At 33.6% G+C, this 18,095-nt stretch overlaps 1 protein-coding gene across 1 annotated transcript in view; it reads right to left on the bottom strand.

The window, feature by feature from the left end:
* LOC136980946 (patched domain-containing protein 3-like) overlaps positions 1–18,095 on the bottom strand; it is a 151,557-nt gene that overhangs the window by 131,725 nt on the left and 1,737 nt on the right. The window contains exons 2-3 of the mRNA XM_067277145.1: positions 14,468–15,459; positions 8,473–8,799 (exon numbers count right to left, since the gene is read on the bottom strand). Coding sequence (XP_067133246.1) covers positions 8,473–8,799; positions 14,468–15,452 — 1,312 coding nt within the window. The 5' untranslated portion in view covers positions 15,453–15,459. The remainder of the gene's footprint in view (positions 1–8,472; positions 8,800–14,467; positions 15,460–18,095) is intronic.

Genomic DNA, 18,095 nt, shown 5'->3' with positions numbered 1-18,095 from the left:
ATGATATTGTGCTGTGTGAGCCTTCCCAAACCAAGGCTGAGAAGAAACTGGAAGAGTAGAGGAAAATTTTGGAAGAAAGAGGCATGAGGATTAGTAGAACTAAAACAGCTTATATAACTCCGAATGGCAGTGACGAGTACAATATTAAAATCCAAAATGTGCCGCTTTTTGTTGTTCCGAGTTTTAAGTATCTAGAGGTCTTTGTCGAGATGGGAGAGGATTGAATTCGGAAGTGCAACATAGAATTCAATGTGAATGGTTGGAATGGAGGAAGTTTAGCGGTGTGTTATGTGACAAGAAAGTTAGCTGCAAACTGAAAGGTAAATTGTACGAATCGGTTGTTAGATCTGCAATATTGTATGGGGTTAAGACATAGGCAATCACAAGAGCCCAAGAAAGAAAGATAAAGGTGGCGGAGATGAAAATGTTGAGATGGATGTGTGGATTATTAAGGAAGGAAAGAATAAGGAATGAGTTTATTAGAGGTTCTGTTAATGTGAGTTCCTTGACCAGGAAGATGCAAGAATGCAGGTTGAGGTAGTTTGGCCACGTAGAGCGAAATAGTGAAGATGATATTGGAAAGAGGATCGGGAAAACTAGTAGTGAAAAGAAGGAGGAAGAGGGGAATACCAAGGCTGCGTTGGAAAAATAAGGTGGAGACTGGTAAAAACTTGAATCTGAGGGGACTTGCGAGAGAAGACGCCCTTGATACGAAAAATTGGATAAAACATATTATAGAAGGATACGCCGACCCCATATAAACATGAGAAAAGGCGAAGATGAATAAGATATTCGAATATTATTTCAAATTATTCTTTTTGGAATAAGTTTGAAATAAAAATCATTTGTTAAATATTAAGAATAATGTGTTTTTATTGAACAAGCAAGTAAATTCTATAATAATCTAATTATTTGCCCCCAATCAATCAAAACAATCGTTATGCTGTTTTATATTTAAGATTACACCACATTACTCACGTACAGTACACGTCACACGCGATGAGAACACGATGCCATGAACGGTAACTTTTGAACTCGCCCTTATATAACGCTAAAAATATGCGGATTTAATAACAAGCATCGTAATTTTTAACAATTGCCAAATAATTAGTTAACTGTATATTTTGCAAGTAATTTAGCTTTTTCTGAAATAGTATCGACGCGCTGTATTTACTGTATTTTAAACAACTTTTGGAAATTTAGTAACTAGGCTACTAAGGTGTTTGAATAAAATAGAAATTTAGGGTGGAATTCAGAAATGTCGCTCAAAAGCCACCCTCACCACACGTTTCTCACTTGTTACTCAAAAAGAATGAGGTCCATTATTATCACATTTAGTATTCAAAGTGAGGTTGAAATGAATGACTAACAAGAGTGGATATATCAGGGGATACATCATACTTTTGTCATTAAATGGTGACTTAACCGCCGTCTCTATCGTGGACCCGACATTGCACCCGAACCTGCTTATTTTATTGTTTTTGTGAGGTTTTCGGAAACTGTTCATTCTTGTTAGTGGACTGTAAAAAATTCTTTTTCTCACAGTTCAAAACGCAAGGAAAAGAACACTCATGGCTCAGAGACATTTTATTCTCTTTTTCTCTACAAGAGGGTCCGACATAGTCTCGAACCAGAACGTACAGTACACCCCGCTTTGTATGTGAAACATTCGACAAAATACGGGTTTGTCTACAATACAACATTATATAAATAAATACAATTATTATACTCAAATAACTATGGTTACAAAATTTCCAACTAACAAATTTCAATTACAGTTATTCCGTTGGTATTGGTAAGACTGCTAACTTTGTTATTGGTCGTTTATGTGATCAGCCTTAGTTTTAATAATACACACTCTAACCTTATTGTTTCGCCCACATGTTACATCTTTAATTCTACCAAAGAGCCAGGGAGAGGTAGGTAAATTGTTTTCCTTTACAACAACAATGGTTCCTTTAGAGGCATTGGTTTTAACATAATATCATTTGTTACGTTGTTGAAGATGGTGGAGGTAGTCTCTTTGCCACCTCTTCCACAAGTGCTGTGTCAATTTAGTGGTATATATCCATCTACTTTGAGCAGATGGGTATTGTCCTTTAAGCTCGTAACATCTGGCTCAACAGTTGACGATAGCAAATGTCCCACCTAGAAATGGACCAGGGTCAAGACTTCTAAGTCGTTTCGATCTTCGGACTAGAGTTCAAGATTCCCTCAATTTGATTTGTAACTGTCAAAAATTCCGGAAATGTTAGTATGGTGGCCCCGACAGCTCTTTTAAAATGGAATTTGAAATTTGACGCCTGCCTCCCAAGATCCCCGAAATGAGGTGCCCTTGGCAGAATGAATTCTCTTCGATCTCAAATCTTTAGCCAACGGTTCATCAGGATATTTAACAAGATTATACAGACGTTTCATATCATTGTTGGCTCCAATAAAGTGCTAAGCGTTGTCTGACACAATTACATTATATTCATCAATTCTGGCTAAAAATCTCTTCAAAGATGCAGTAAAATCTTCTCTCGTCAATTCAGAACTATTTCGAAATGAACAGCCGTGGTTAAAATACATATGAAAATACAAATATAAACCTTATGATATGACCCCCTTCGTTGAGTTTTGTTTTTAATTAATGGTGAAGGGACCACAAAAATCTGCACCAATTACTAGAGACATAGAAAATTTTTACGACAACGAAGAAGATGATGATGAACAGGAAAAACGCTAATACAATACAGTTAACGAACAGTTCGGACAGCAAACGATTGGGACAACGAACTCTTTCGCGAAAGATTTTTATGTTCGGACAACAAACACTTTACAGAACAGACACAATGAGAAGAGACGTAAAATAGTGAATACCGATTGGTCTTCCCTTGTCTCCAGGTAACCTTTCGGAGCGCGGGAGACGTCGACATCGACGCTCAACCCGGTATATACTGATCAATACTGCCTTAATAGTTCACTAGATATGTCACGCATTTGTTGTTGACAATTTCTTTACTTAATTCGTTAGGTTTGAACCACACATCTGTCTTACGCTAATATGAGAAGCTGTTTTTCTATCTAGTAATTGGCACAATTTCTCTGATCCTTTAAGCTCGTGTAAGTTTTTGAAGTCTGACACATTCCTCAACTTCAAAGGGTATTTCCAAGTAATAGTTAACCTGGAAGAAAATTGCACATACTGTTCATGTAATTAACTTGTGTACAATGCACAAATAATGTAGTTTGCTGTTAATGTAAAAAAATTCCAGAAACGAGTTGCATACATTTCCAGGCAATAGGATTTAAAACTGAGAGTGGCACTGTCTGTTAAGATATTTTATTTTTAAAAATGTTATATAATTAGTTATTATAAAATGGCAAGCAGCTTAATTTTCAAAGTAGGGATGGGTTTTATAAATTGTAAATGCTAATAACGAGTAAAATCGTCAGTAAGTTCGACACTACACGAGATACACACGACCCCTGTTATCCGCCATTTTATTACCAAAATTTAATAGCGTTAATTCCCCTAATAAACAATCCTCCCTGCATAATTTTAGAAACTTTTAACAAAAAGCACGAGAGTTATTAAGCTTCAAAGAGGGTGAAAAACATAGTGCCTCACTACATCCCTACATACAGAAATTACTACCGAATTTTATTTGCATTTCTCTACGTTTCAAGGTGTCCCGAAGTCCGAAAATGTAAAAATCTTGGGTGGGGTCATTTTTTGACTGATCGCCATACTCTGTTATATATAACAGCCGGGAAAGTAAGAAAACCAAGTGTTTAACAAATAAAAAAACATTTAAGTTTTAAAATGTGAAATATTAAAACTGTACTTTTATAAAATGTTTGAAGATTTTTACATCTAATTAGTCTGAACCGTTAGAGAAAACTTATAAATCGAAAATGATCGATCTCTGACGCGATGACTCAACGAAATCTTTCCCCATTTTTATCAAATTGGATAATTTAGTACAAGATAACAAGAATTACTGATTAAATTGTGAAGAAAAGCTACTGAACAATTACTACATTTATTCCAGCAGATGGTAGTACAGTAATGCTAGATGCATGGATACGCGCGCATTTCACACCAGTATAGTTTTAAACAGTAGTTTTCTACTGTTTAAAACTATTTTGCAAAATATGCGTCTAAATGCGAAAAACCGTCACGCAGAGCTTTCTAAAAATTGTAAAATTCTTTGATAATTCTAGCCCAAAGACTGATAAATAAGTTACTAATGGCTTCTGAAAAGATATTACTCAGCGTTTAAGTTGACATACAGAAGTATGATAAGTTTGCTTACAAATAACTAAATAACGTTTTTTAATTACAAAAACTTGTATTATTAGTATTACTTTTTCATCATTTAAAAAAATAAAATTTAGGAAATAAAAGTGTACATTTTATTGAGGAAATGTGTATATATTGACATGCTTACATTATTGACATATATACATGACTTGTGTATATATTTTCTAATTAAACTGAGTGTTTTTATAATTACGCGAATCACTTTATTACGTGCTTCTAATGATTTAAAAATTTGCAAAAATGTTAATGAACGTGTCATTAAACAAAATTACCATCGTATCGTCAGCCATTCATGCATGCAATGAAAGAAATACTTAAAATATTGTAGTACTTTGCTCGCTTCTTCAACGAAAATTCATTATTCTTAATATTTAATAAATCATTTTAATTTTAAACTTTGTACAAAAAGTTCACTTTAAAGACAGTAACTGAATATAAACTGAAAATACATAAATTATTAAAGTTTCCTCTCACTTTTGCTTTAAATAAAATTGTTTATTGTCCAAACATTTTCATATAACAAAATTTTGTTTGAGTACTTAAATTTATTTGAACGTAAATGAGTTATTAAACATATAATTTTTGCAAATATGAAAACACAATGCGTAACTGCTAACATTTTTGTAATTTTATTCACATAAATGTAATGCTTGTTACTGGCTACTTTGCTTATTGGCGATTAGAAAGTTACGACCGTCCAAAGGACTGTCAGTGAAACAATTTCTATATCAGCGAATTGCTTTTACAATATTTCAAATTTGTAAAAAGTACTCTCTGTTATCGCCAATTTGTACACTTTTTAATAAAGCGAAGCAAAGTACAATAACTACTGTTCACTCCACTGAAGTCACAGTAGTTCGGCAACAAAACCTTCTGTGAAATTGCCTGACAAAATTTATGTCACAGATAAATATATTAATATATTCAGTAATTGCCTACTCCCATACTATAATAATAATATTAATAATAATTATAATAACAATTCCATAAAATTGTATATTAATAAAACGTGGCAAAGCATTGAAGTGAAGGGGTTTTAGTACATTTAACCATAAGGAGCCGAGAACATACTCTATACCAAAGAGATTTAGAATCCACGGATGAGGTACTGCATAGGATTTTCCAGAAAATTTTTACGACAACGAAGAAGATGATGATGAACAGGAAAAACGCTAATACAATACAGTTAACGAACAGTTCGGACAGCAAACGATTGGGACAACGAACTCTTTCGCGAAAGATTTTTATGTTCGGACAACAAACACTTTACAGAACAGACACAATGAGAAGAGACGTAAAATAGTGAATACCGATTGGTCTTCCCTTGTCTCCAGGTAACCTTTCGGAGCGCGGGAGACGTCGACATCGACGCTCAACCCGGTATATACTGATCAGGTAGGATTCCTCCTAACTTTGAAACTCTTCCTTGTAATTCCAGCCTTTTGTTTATCTTTCTGACAGAAAGAATTTTTTCATAGTCTTTGCGAGACTGTTCAGCAGCAAAGACTATAAAGGTGAGAGTAAATTGGCCAAGTTAGAGGAGTGCGCAAATGTCTGATGATGCTAGGCAATATGGTTTGAACAGGTCTACAGTAGGCACAATCTTATCTAAGAAAGATATAATCAAGAAGACTCAACTAGCTAAAGGAGTAACGAAATTAACACATGAGAAACAAAGAACATTTAAGAGCTCATAATAGAATCTGAAACTGATCTGACGACAGAAAAATCTCAGCGAGATGTGTCTTCATCTGAGAAAGGGGAAAAGGAAAGACGACCAATGCAGACATCTGGTATTAAAGATCCCTGGAAGTGGGTGGAAAGATGTCAGAACAACGGTCTTAGAATAGCATCCAAACCAGGTTGAGGTTAATGGACTTAGGGATCGCTACAACGCCAGTGCTATTAACTACTTCCATACTATTGCTATTAAACATAACTACTTCCATACTATTGTATTCCATTTCAACAAAAATCCTGAAGAAGAGAGAAAAGCAATCGACATTGGACAGATTCTTTAACACCCCACAAACAAAATAACATGACTGCTAAAAATGCAAGACTGTGTATATATGTATTATTATTATTACATATAAATAAACGCAGTAAAAAATTATATAATTATTTATTTATTTCTTCGGTCTCCAAACCAAATTAATGAAATCCCATAAAAATCGATGGTAAATCGATAATCGGTTAACGAACAATTCGAGTAGCGAACACGGTCTTGGAACGGATTGTTCGTTAACTGATCATCCACAGTATTCACGATGAAAACTTCTAAGCATTCAAAAATTTCACTATTGACACCGTGTGCAAGAAGTTACAAGAATCAGGCCCTATTGCTGAACATGGTGTTAAATTTTACCGAGTTTTGAAGCAGCATGATTTCCGATGCTGAAGTCTTAAAGGACATGAATATAAAAGCCCATCAAACATCATTAACTCAGTTTTCCAAATTGCTTCATTCCTCAACAATCCTCTAAAAATGTAAGATTAATAATTAAAAGATCATTAAACATAAGATTAAAAAAACATTAATTGGTTTATTTAACTATTGAATCATCCGCAAAAGTTTAAGTTTTTTCGAGACAGAAACATACTTCAGTTCAGCCACTTTGGTTCTATCCACAAAGACCTAATTCGACTTTCCCGTAATTTTCGTATGTAGTGTTGCAAAAATTTCCAAGAAAATAACCACCTTGAATACCGAGAGTTATCCGCATTTAAAAGAAACAGAACACGAATATTCACCTTATACGACATTCATGTTGCTGTTTCAGAAACAGAAAAACCGACATTTGTATGCCCATCAACTGTATCAAGATTTTTATTACGTTTCTTTCTGTCGCATATTTTCAATTTGATGTGATTCAATGTAGACAGAAGAACTGGCAAAAATATCAGAGCATTAATGGCGGAAAATAAAATAACCAAAAAAATTATTTTAAAAGTCGCAACAAATATGTAAGCCAAAGGAATGGCTAAAGGTAACACGGAGATTATTGTTGTCGCACTACCTTGAAATATTGCGTACCCGATAGAATATATGCTGTGACGAAGACGTTCATTGCGATCTTCACTGCGACAATGTCTATAAGCATGGGCTATATGAGCAGAATAATCGACCGAAAAACCAGCGCACATGACTAAAACGATTGTAGACACTGGTGTCAATTGAACATTCCACAGAGCCATATAACCCAAAGTGCATATTTCGATAGTAACGATAGAAAGAACAACAGCTAACGTGACGAAAATGTCTGGCATAAAAACGAAAGTAACAAAAATTACGATGATCACAACAGTACTCAACAACTGCACAGTAAATTTTACATGCAATTCAATGCTATCGGCCCAATAAGACAAAAAGTGATACGAAAATACACTAAAAGGCATTTTTTCCGTGAGTTTCCTCATGTTTAAAAAAATTGAAAAAAACGATTCTTCCGTAGTAAAATTAGATTGACAAAGAAATCTGCTTCCCACAATAGCTGTATAATCGCTGTTGAATGCAATATCCTTACGAAATCGTCGGGCAGAAGGATGACGTAGAAAATCACTGCGCAAAATTGAGATAAAATCCTTTGTATCGCTTATGTTAAATGATTGTACAGATAATCGGATTCTTTCGTCCTTCAGGAATTTTAAATAGAATCTGAGCCAAGACTCGGTAAGAAAATCTGAAATTAATCCTTCTCGCTCCATTTCTGAGAAAAGGTTCTCTATTTCATTCTGAATTTGTACATCTGCGTAATTTATTTCTTGATCGATAACGATTTGAAATCTGTATTCGAAGTGATTGAAATGATTCAAATATTTTTTATAATATTGTACAAAATATGAATCATATGTCGCCGCGTGAGAAAGTGATCCATAAAGTTTTGTGTGCGTCGTGCCCCACAGTGCTACAGCAACGTAACCAGCGCTGATGAAGAAAATAATTATTTTCACGTACCAAATTGATAACAGATAACCGAATCGAATGAAAATTGATGGCGTAGGAGCAGCATTATTTTTCGTAGATTTCCATAACTGAGTAGAAAATAAAAACTTTCGAATCCAAGAACGGTTTTCTGTAAACAAATAAATATATATATATATATATACATTGTTGCTACTCTCAATAGTAATGTTAAAATGATTCATTATGTGATTCTTACCTTTCAGAGTATTTAGTTTTGTAAAAAATAAAGAATGTCTCCCTTGTTTCTCCACATATCCAAAGAGTGCCATGCATGCACCAACAAACGTTATTTGATAAACGTAACAGATAACAACAGCAATCGATGCGTATAAAGAAAAGTAAGATATGGCTCTGAAAGGGGTGAACAGTCCTGAAATGAAAGCTATGAAATTCGTTACAGAAGTTACGTTAACAGAAATGGCGGAGTCCGAATAAACTTTAGAGAGTCTGTCCGGTACGGTCTTCTGTGGGTCGGTTTTTTTCCACGCAGCTAAAAAGATAAAAGCGTCGTCCATGCCTATTCCTGAAACAAAATCTATTGTTTTGATAACCAGGAAATTGTACAGTGAATGTCGTAAATATTGAACTAAACTAAATAATCTATTTCCAGAAAAGTAAATTTAAAATATAAGAAGGTTGTTTTTCCTTAACATTTAAGCAATTTCTTATAAAAAGTATATGGCTGTCATTAATATAGAATGTTTTGTGTATCATTATCTAAAGAGCACAATAAATGAGAAGAATAACAAGTGTTTCTATAGCAGATTATGCATCTTCCGTACAGACCCATGAAAATATGCATTATCAACGAGAAAGAAATGCTACATTGTCTAGAATTGTGACAATTCTAGACAATAGTAAAATTAATAAAGTACGCTGGAATTTTTAGCAAGTCGATGAAACTTCTAGGCGCATTAACAATGTTTAGGTTATGGAAAATCTATATTAATTGTATTTGTTTAAATAGTATGCAACTTTTGTCATTAAATTTCTAGATTTGGTTGAATTCTGCAATATTACGTTTGCTCTATAAATGAGTTTCATATATTCCAGTGAGTTTCAACCAGTGTGTCGCAAAAATCTTTTAATGGTATTAAATAAATTATTTTCGAAAGAAGCTCTTACTGTAATAAATGCTCTTTTATTGCGACTCATAGGTATCTCTGCTGAACGTTACCGCCTTGCAAGATTGTTAGTTATATTACAATTCTCGTACATTCCCAGAAGCTGGGCCGTCGAAAGGGGAAGCTATCTTGGGATTTTCCCCTAGGACCAAATAAAGGGAGGTTCGTAGTAGTTTCTACCTGTATAGGCCTAAATTGACGCTATTGAGCAGAGCTCTTCGTAAATCAGAAAGTATTTTATGTGTGATCGCAGTTTAAAGTAATACCATGACCATTAAAAGCGATTTTTTCCAAATGTGTTCAACTTGGCAAATCCGATCTCGTCAAGAAGCCGGAATTTCAAAATTCGATCTGTGGACTGAGATACTCGTGGTTAAAATTCGTCATCTAAACTCTATGGGTCGATTACCAGCAGTAAGTTTACGACCATTAAGCATGTCTTCTTGCAAATACAGTCTGTTACGAAATAAAAGAGCCAATGTGAAATATTGACATAAAGAAGAAACACATTTTTGAACTTATTTGCATGCAGACACAAATTGTTTTAATGTCACTACTGGACGAATGTAGAAAATGTAGAGCTTCGTAATTAACATTAGTCAGTCACCTCTTGGCCCAATTGGCTTCCGATTTCCTGTAGTTTTTCCACATCAACAGTAATTTCTTTTCCTTCGTATTTGTTTACATAGAACATTACAAAACGAGCAATTATTTATTGTGACATGGTCACAATTTCGGGTTGCAATTTTTAATCATATTTTTTAAAATTGATTAAATTTAAAATATGTGGCCTCGATCACAAATTAGTAGTTGTCTTGCGCCTGTACATTATACTTTTATTGATAACAACAAAGTGATACAGTCATCCATCTAACGTCTTACGAGTAGCAGTTAAAACACAATTAATGCGCAAAATAGCACACAGGATAGTATAAAATACGCGATAGTAGTGTGTTAGCAGTAAATATCTATAAATATATTCCTGAAATACATGATAAATTAAAGGTTTCACCATAAGATGAAGAAAATAGTTCGTGTTGCAGCAAAATACATGAATTTTAGTGCCAAATATGGAACAAAAAAGTCATCTGAAAGGCCCCCTGAAACTGAATTCCCATCAAAAATTGTAATTTTTCAGAAAACTACTAATTCTACAATGAGTCTGAAACTAATTGCATCTCATTTAGCAATAAATGTGTCAAAATCAACAATATACAGAGCTATCACATCATCTAATCAGCTACAAAACAAAAAAAATATATAACAAATTCTGCTTCTAAATAGGAGCCATCAAGACAAGTCTTTGACGAGAGATAAATATTACCTGACGTGGGAAGTTATGAGGAGTGATGAGAAGAAAATAAACATGAGTTGGCCAGACGGTTGGAGAAGCTATTGGCACGATATTAGGAAAAAGAACTTAAATACACATTATATAAAATTAAAATAAATTATACGTGAAAAGAACAAGAGTAATAGTTCAAAAATAATATGATTTGAAGATTCGATGCATACCTCTAACAAAATGTCATATATTGTTAAGCCTGTGACAGTAAATAATTTTGAGAACAAAGTAATAAAAATATTATCTATTTTTATATTTAAATTACTGATGAAAAAGTTGTCATCTCAGATAAGTTAAATGTTTTGTATCAAATAATATTTATTTTAATGTATTTTATTACTATTTATACTTTTTCATTAGTTTTAAGTTCGTTTTTTTACATTTTAATTCGATCCATACGATAGAAAAGTGCAGCAACTGTTATGATGTAATGTGCATTTGAATGGGATGGTATGACAAATTTAGCTTTTATCTCTGGTCATGTTAAAAGATGAGAATAAACTGTGTGCATATTAATAGCTTATATAATTTCAGTACCTAATGCATTGGAAGTCTATGGAGTATGGGATATCCAGCTAGCTTCGACCATGGAAGCCGGTTTCATGCTCGCTAAGAAAAAGTGTATCCGGCGCCTATAAAGTCTCCTTGTATCTCGCATCCAGAAAAAGTTGCTAATCACTGAGCTAAATCATCATTAACTGAGATACAGAATCTTTTTAGCTTTAATTATATCAAAAGGAGCTGAAAGAAGAGACCAATTTCTTATGGAAGCGTAATGAAACCAAGAATAACAGAAGCAGTGAAACATGGAGAGATCGAATATTATGTTCAAGATTAACCCTCAGCAAATATTTCACAGAGAATACTACAAATATCTGTCTACAAATTTTTCCCCGTGATCAACCTTGTCATATTGATCTCTATTTATTGTACAGTATACACCAAGAACCAGATAAACACTCTCATGGGCGAAAGGAAATTTTCACTTTCGAAAGTCTCTTTTTATAAATAGACCAATGTGTTTATTTTTTTATTCCAGCAATTCTCAACCTTCTTAGCTCCGCGACCCCCAAATAGTAAATATAAATAAAATTAATATTTTGCGACCCCCACCCAAAGGACCCTTACTATTACTAATTGCATTTTGACTGTAATTATAAATGTAAATTTTTTAAAATATTATATAATCACATTGCACTAATTTTACACATTAAGAAAATACCGACAGTATAAAAAATGTAGTACAACTATTCCTATTATTTTATGTCGCTGCGTTTATAGCGACGGGTATAAAATATGCAGGTATGACGTGTACATACATGAGCAATTTACAAGTTCCAACTTGTTGTGTACTGTACGTGCTCTTTGTAATTTGATCTCCTTCTATAATACTCGCTGTGAGAGCATGTTTGAACACACGAATGGATGCCTTTGAACAAGTCGTGCTGTTACTAGTATAAAAGAGGCGCTGGCGATTGCACCACTTCAGTTCAGTTTGGAATGCGAAGCGTGCGTCTGGTGATTTTATTTTAGTGTGTGGTCAACCGTGAAACTGAATTGTTTTTTTTTTTTATTTCTAAAGCGAAACTGATAAATTTGTGAAAAAACGAAGTGAGCCATCTACATCCAGTGAATCGGTTGGTAAAAAGATAAGGTTGTACAATGACAGCTATTTAAATTAAGGTTTCACCTCATTGGATGGAAAGCCACAGTGCGTTGTTTGCTCTCAAGTTATCTCCGATGAAAGCATGAAGCCATCAAAATTAATTGGACACTTGGAAACTAAACATCCGTCTCATAAAAACAAACCCTTGGTATTTTCCGAAAGAAAATTACATACCTTGAGAAATCAACAAACTTCTATTTGTAAGTTAAGCCATACTGATAAAAGTGTATTTGAAGCATCTTATCTCGTAGCATTAAGAGTAGCTAAGATGTCCAAAACCCATACAATCGCCGAAAACCTCATATTGCCTGTTGCAATTGATATGGTCAGTGTTTTAATAGGCGTGGAAGAATCAAAAAAATTAAAAAACATTCCGCTTTCTAACGGCACAATATCAAGGCGAATCGATGACGTGGCTGCCGACTTTCGCGATCAGATAATTCAGCAAGTGAGTTCGAGTGAATTTTTTAGTATTCAATTTGATGAATCAACAGATGTAGCAAACGTGTCTCAGTTCTTATGTTTTGTGAAGTATGAATGCGATAGGGACACATCAATTAAAGAAAACATGTTGTTTTGCAAAACAATACCGGGTCATGCAATAGGACAATGTCTTTTTGATGTTTTTATGAAGCTACGAGAAACTATACTAACATAGATTGGACAAAATGGATTGCAGTATGTAGTGAGGGTGCAAAGGCGATAACGGGAAAGAACAGTGGATTAATGAAAACATTAAGAGATCGTCTTACACCAAGGGCGGAATGGACGCACTGCTCCTTCACAGACAAGCTCTTGTCACAAAAAATACGCCGGAAAATCTCAATCAAATTCTTTGTAAAGCTGTAAAGTTGGTTAATTTTATTAAAAGCCGACCGTTACAGAACAGGCTGTTTGCTAAACTATGCGATGGAATGGGCGAAAATAAAAAATCTCTTCCATACAGAAGTTAGACGATTATCGCGAGGGAAAGTGTTAACCCGGGTATTGGAATTGCGAGATGAATTAATAATATTTTTCCAGGATAAACAAACGCCATTTTCATTGTTTTTACAGAATAATGAGTGTATGTTGTTGTTGGCTTACTTAGCTGATGTATTTTCGCATGTAAACGACTCGAATGTGAATTTACAAGGACGTAATAAAAACATTTTATTAATGACAGACAAAGTTCATGCGTTCATTAAGAAGCTTGATATCTGGATTATTCGCCTTTAAAACAACAATTTGGATATGTTCCCACTCACTTCGGATTATATTGAGAAAAATATGAATGAACAAGACACTATTATTTACCACATGAAGATGCATTTGCGTGAGCTAAAAACTCAGTTGATGGAGTATTTTCCGGAAGATAAAAATGATTTCTCGAAGAGATGGGTACTGAATCCGTTTAGTGAAAACGTTGCCGCTGCTAAGTTACCAGTTGACATTCACGACCAGCTCGTCGAAACGCTACAACTGCAATTTACATCTGAAGATTTAAATACGTTTGGCTTGCTCGTGGACATAAATATGGAAATTTAGTCACAGAAGCATTGAAAATATTAATTCCTTTCGCCACGTCTTATCTCTGTAAAAAGGGTTTTTTCGTCTATGGTTGTGCTAAAAACTAAATACAGGATTCGTCTTTTATCACTCGAAAACAATTTGCTTTTGTGTGTTTCTAGCGTAGATCCCCACGTATGGAGAAAATTTTAAATGAAAAACAAATGCAACCATCACATTAATTTACATGTGTACTTATTATAATTAAAATGTTTATAAGTTTATAATAAATTATTTTTTTTCTCATAAAATGTTTCATTATTGTTTCGCGACCCTCCTTTAATATCACCGAGACCCCTACGTTGAGAAACGCTGCTTTATTCTGTCGAAATTTACGCAACACTAACCTTTTAACACCAGGTGCGTCACAATTAGCGTGAAGTCGAATAAATCTCAAAATCTACAATTATCTTTATCCATATATAGTATTCATTTAAAAGTGAAGGACTATATTAATACGGTGGGAAAAACAAGTTTTATATAATTCTAAACAATTTACTATTCTTACCTATAATTAGAAAGGGTATAGTTCCAGCTGGGGCCACAAACGGCATATTAAAATACATGATTAATCCAAATGACGAAGCCAAAGACATTCCTCCGGATATTAATGCAATGACTCCGATCCAAGGTTTGCTCTCGATCCAACTGTTATACAGGCAAGTGAGCATTGAAAATATTACTACTGCTAACATTGAAATCGGAAGTTTAGGAAGTAAACGATACAGAACTTTAGACAATTCTTCCTCGATTGTAATCGACGTATATCGATCGACGATTATGTACTGAAAAGTATTGGATTCAATAACATCCAAAAATAAATATTGCCATTCTTTTGCTCTTCTTCTTTGAAGTTTCGAATTATCGTTTAAATAATAATATAGGCGCAAAGCTTTCGCGCTTTTCACATAATCTTCTGGAGTTTTTTGTATACCTCCTAAAAATAAACTATTTAGTTGATACTTGTATCTACTTATTTCGTGTAAAGGATATTTAATAGCATAAGTTTTGTTTTCCATCATTTCCACTTCATTTTGCATGAATAAAATAGAATTCTCGAAGCATCTGTTGTTATTTCTTGCGCACAACTCTTTGTATGTAAAATTGTCTGCAGTTTTTATGTTTTGAATAATTTCATTTAATTGAATAATTTCTCGAAATACTTTTTTTCGAAGCACGGATCCTTCGTCTTCTGCTGTAACTAGCACTACTGCTATATTTGGTTCTCTGTTCATCCTTTCCATGTATGCATCGGAAGATAGGTCCATTGGAAATAGTCTTGCTATACTTTCTTCTTCTTTGACATGTCTGGTATTCTTGGGTTCAAATAAATATTTTATGTTCCTTTCATCGTGCCACTTGTGAAGACCGCTAGCTAATACCATGGATACAAACAGTGGAACGACGATAAAGTAAATAGGATTTCTACCAATACGTAATCCTAATTCCTTCAGCTTCTGCGATAAGTAAATACTCAGATTGTCAAGTTTCATTGCAAATCTGGAAAAAACTGAAACTATTTATATGAACGATTTATTAATGAAATCATCTATAAGTATATAATAAAAATAATAAAAATTTAAAAACATTGCAATGGAGTCGAAATTGGTTTTATTAATACGGTAATTATTAGCGAGGTTGCAGCCGAAGTTTTCATCTCTAAAACCGTGGAATGTTGAGCGCCGCTTACAAGATAGCGGTACACGACGTTCGACGTACACGTTTTAGAGATGAAAACTTCGGCCGTAATGACATCAAAATACAATTATAATTTACCTGAATTTCTCCAAACTGACAATTTTTCTGCCTCTCCAGTGACAATTATACCACCCTATCCTGGTGCGATGTATTTATAGTTTACAATTCTATCTCAACTATGCTTCAACATTAATGCCATTATTTAAATTAATATTTATATCAAAACGTGTATTTATGATATGGGTTTAATGTCAGAACATATTTAAATATATTTTAAATTTATGGATAAAAACAGTACTGTGAATTACAGTTGACAAGAAACGATTCTAAATGATCTTGTATACTGTAGTGGAAAGTGTTTTTAATTGTTAAGGTTAACTGGTGTCATTTATTCGAATATCGCCTCTGTCTTATCGACGAGCCCACTATCCTCCTCCACTCGACCTGACAAGCAATTAATTCCAGACCGGAAACTGCCATCCTTGACTGTGGGCAGGTTTTACCGACCTGTTAATCGAGAAAAAGGAGGTATATGACTCCGTCCGACCTCCCGGTGATCCCACATTACATTAAACAATAACATGAAGTTAAATAGAGGATAGCGTGATTTGTGCCTGGGTTGACAGCTGAAATATGCGCAGAAAATAAATTCGTATAAAGTAGGATTAAGTATTTCTTCAAAATGGACCCACCAGTGGCCAACCAGTATTTGGGACCCTAAACACTGGGAGTTCGGTCATTGGTTCGCTCCTCGCTCGGATAGCTGGCCACATGGAGTTTTCTACACGTCTGTACTCCTAAATAGGGGCCAGGTTTCCTTAAAAGACCTCCCGGAAGGCATCCCTCCTAGGCAGATCGCCCAAGTGTTTGCGTTGCCATAACTTAACAAACAACAACAACATTTCTTCGAAATGCATTAATATTCGACAGTTGTATTCTGCAGAAGCACGAATAGTGTATAACTTTTAGAAATAAATTAATTAAAATGAAAATTAATTATGGTTAAAGGAAGATTAAATTTAAAACAGTTAGTAATTATAATGTCCCGAAATTCTATGAAAACATTTATATAAAAAGCCTTAATTAAAATTACTTTGTTAGTGCAATATGTCCTATTCATTTAACTTATTCTGATTTATTTTCCATGTTAGAATCTATTATAAAGATTGTTCTAAAATTAGGCAGGAATATATAAAGTAGCATTATCATTTTTTTCAAAGCGAATCCAAACCCAACATTTCAATCATAAAATTTAACAACGAATTATAGAAATTATTATTTTGCGAATTACATACCTTTTCTGGACTTTTTTATTCACTCTTGAGAGATTGTCTTCGTTGGTCGTCTTAATTTTAATTTAAAGTTTGAGCATTTTAACTAATCAATCAAATTACAATTGGTAAATATCACAGAATGAAGTGGAATTGTGGAAGAAATAAAAATATTTCTACTATTTCATATACTATTGAACACTCGATTAAGTAAAGATAAACGATGTCAAGATGAAAAATAACGATCGTTATTGTGATTCTGACCAATTGAAAAACAGTGACAATTTCCTTAGCAATTAATATTATATCAGGAAAAGTAGATCTTCACACGTTTCCGCTTATATTAAAGTAGAAATAAATTTTGTAGATAATGAAGAAATTTATGACTCTCAATAATTTTTTATAAATGTATAAATTCCTTTATATTTTTATATCCAAACGAACGTCCAATCAAATACTGGAGGGAAATATAATTCATCCAACAGAACCTTAAATACTCCAAAAAAAACGGCAAAAAAACTAAAATCGGTGAACATATATGCGTGTGTGTGTGTGTGTGTGTGTGTGTGTGTGTATTTGTGCGTATTTGTGCGTATTTCGCTTAATATCTCAGGATAAAGTAAAGATTATGTAACGAAATTTGGCATAGTAATTTGTCTATGAGAGGCATTTATACAGTTAAATTTTGGTGATGATAGATCGAAAAGGTGAGGAGATAGAGCGAGTTATATATTTCGAGAGGGGTAAACTTAATGATGTTTTCATTCGCCATTAACATTTACACTGTTTTATAAAACTCACCTGTACCCTTAGAATTAATGTTCTTCCATGTTATAGTAATTAAAAATATAAGTATTATATAACAAAATCTGGTAACAAATGGCGCCACACCCAATTTTATTTTTGATTAATGATATAACAGTTTTTTTGTAATGATAATTCATAACAGTCGGGAAAGTTACGTAACTCTCGTTGCCAGATCTTTTTCCATTAAGTGATGTTACGGTAGTAAAGAAAACTGATAAGGTTTCAAGTACTGTATATAAAATGGTCACACAAAGTGAAAATAAAAATTCTTGATTCATCTTTCGCTCATGTTTAAATTAAAAAATTTTTTCGATTATTCTCTTGGATATTTTACCGACACGAAATGTTTTTGTAGCTTAT

This window comes from Centruroides vittatus, unplaced genomic scaffold (genome assembly GCF_030686945.1).
Source record: "Centruroides vittatus isolate TY-2023 unplaced genomic scaffold, ASM3068694v2 contig_738, whole genome shotgun sequence".
Taxonomy (NCBI): domain Eukaryota; kingdom Metazoa; phylum Arthropoda; class Arachnida; order Scorpiones; family Buthidae; genus Centruroides; species Centruroides vittatus.
Note: the sequence above shows the minus strand (reverse complement) of the source record. Positions and strands in the feature narration are given on the sequence as shown.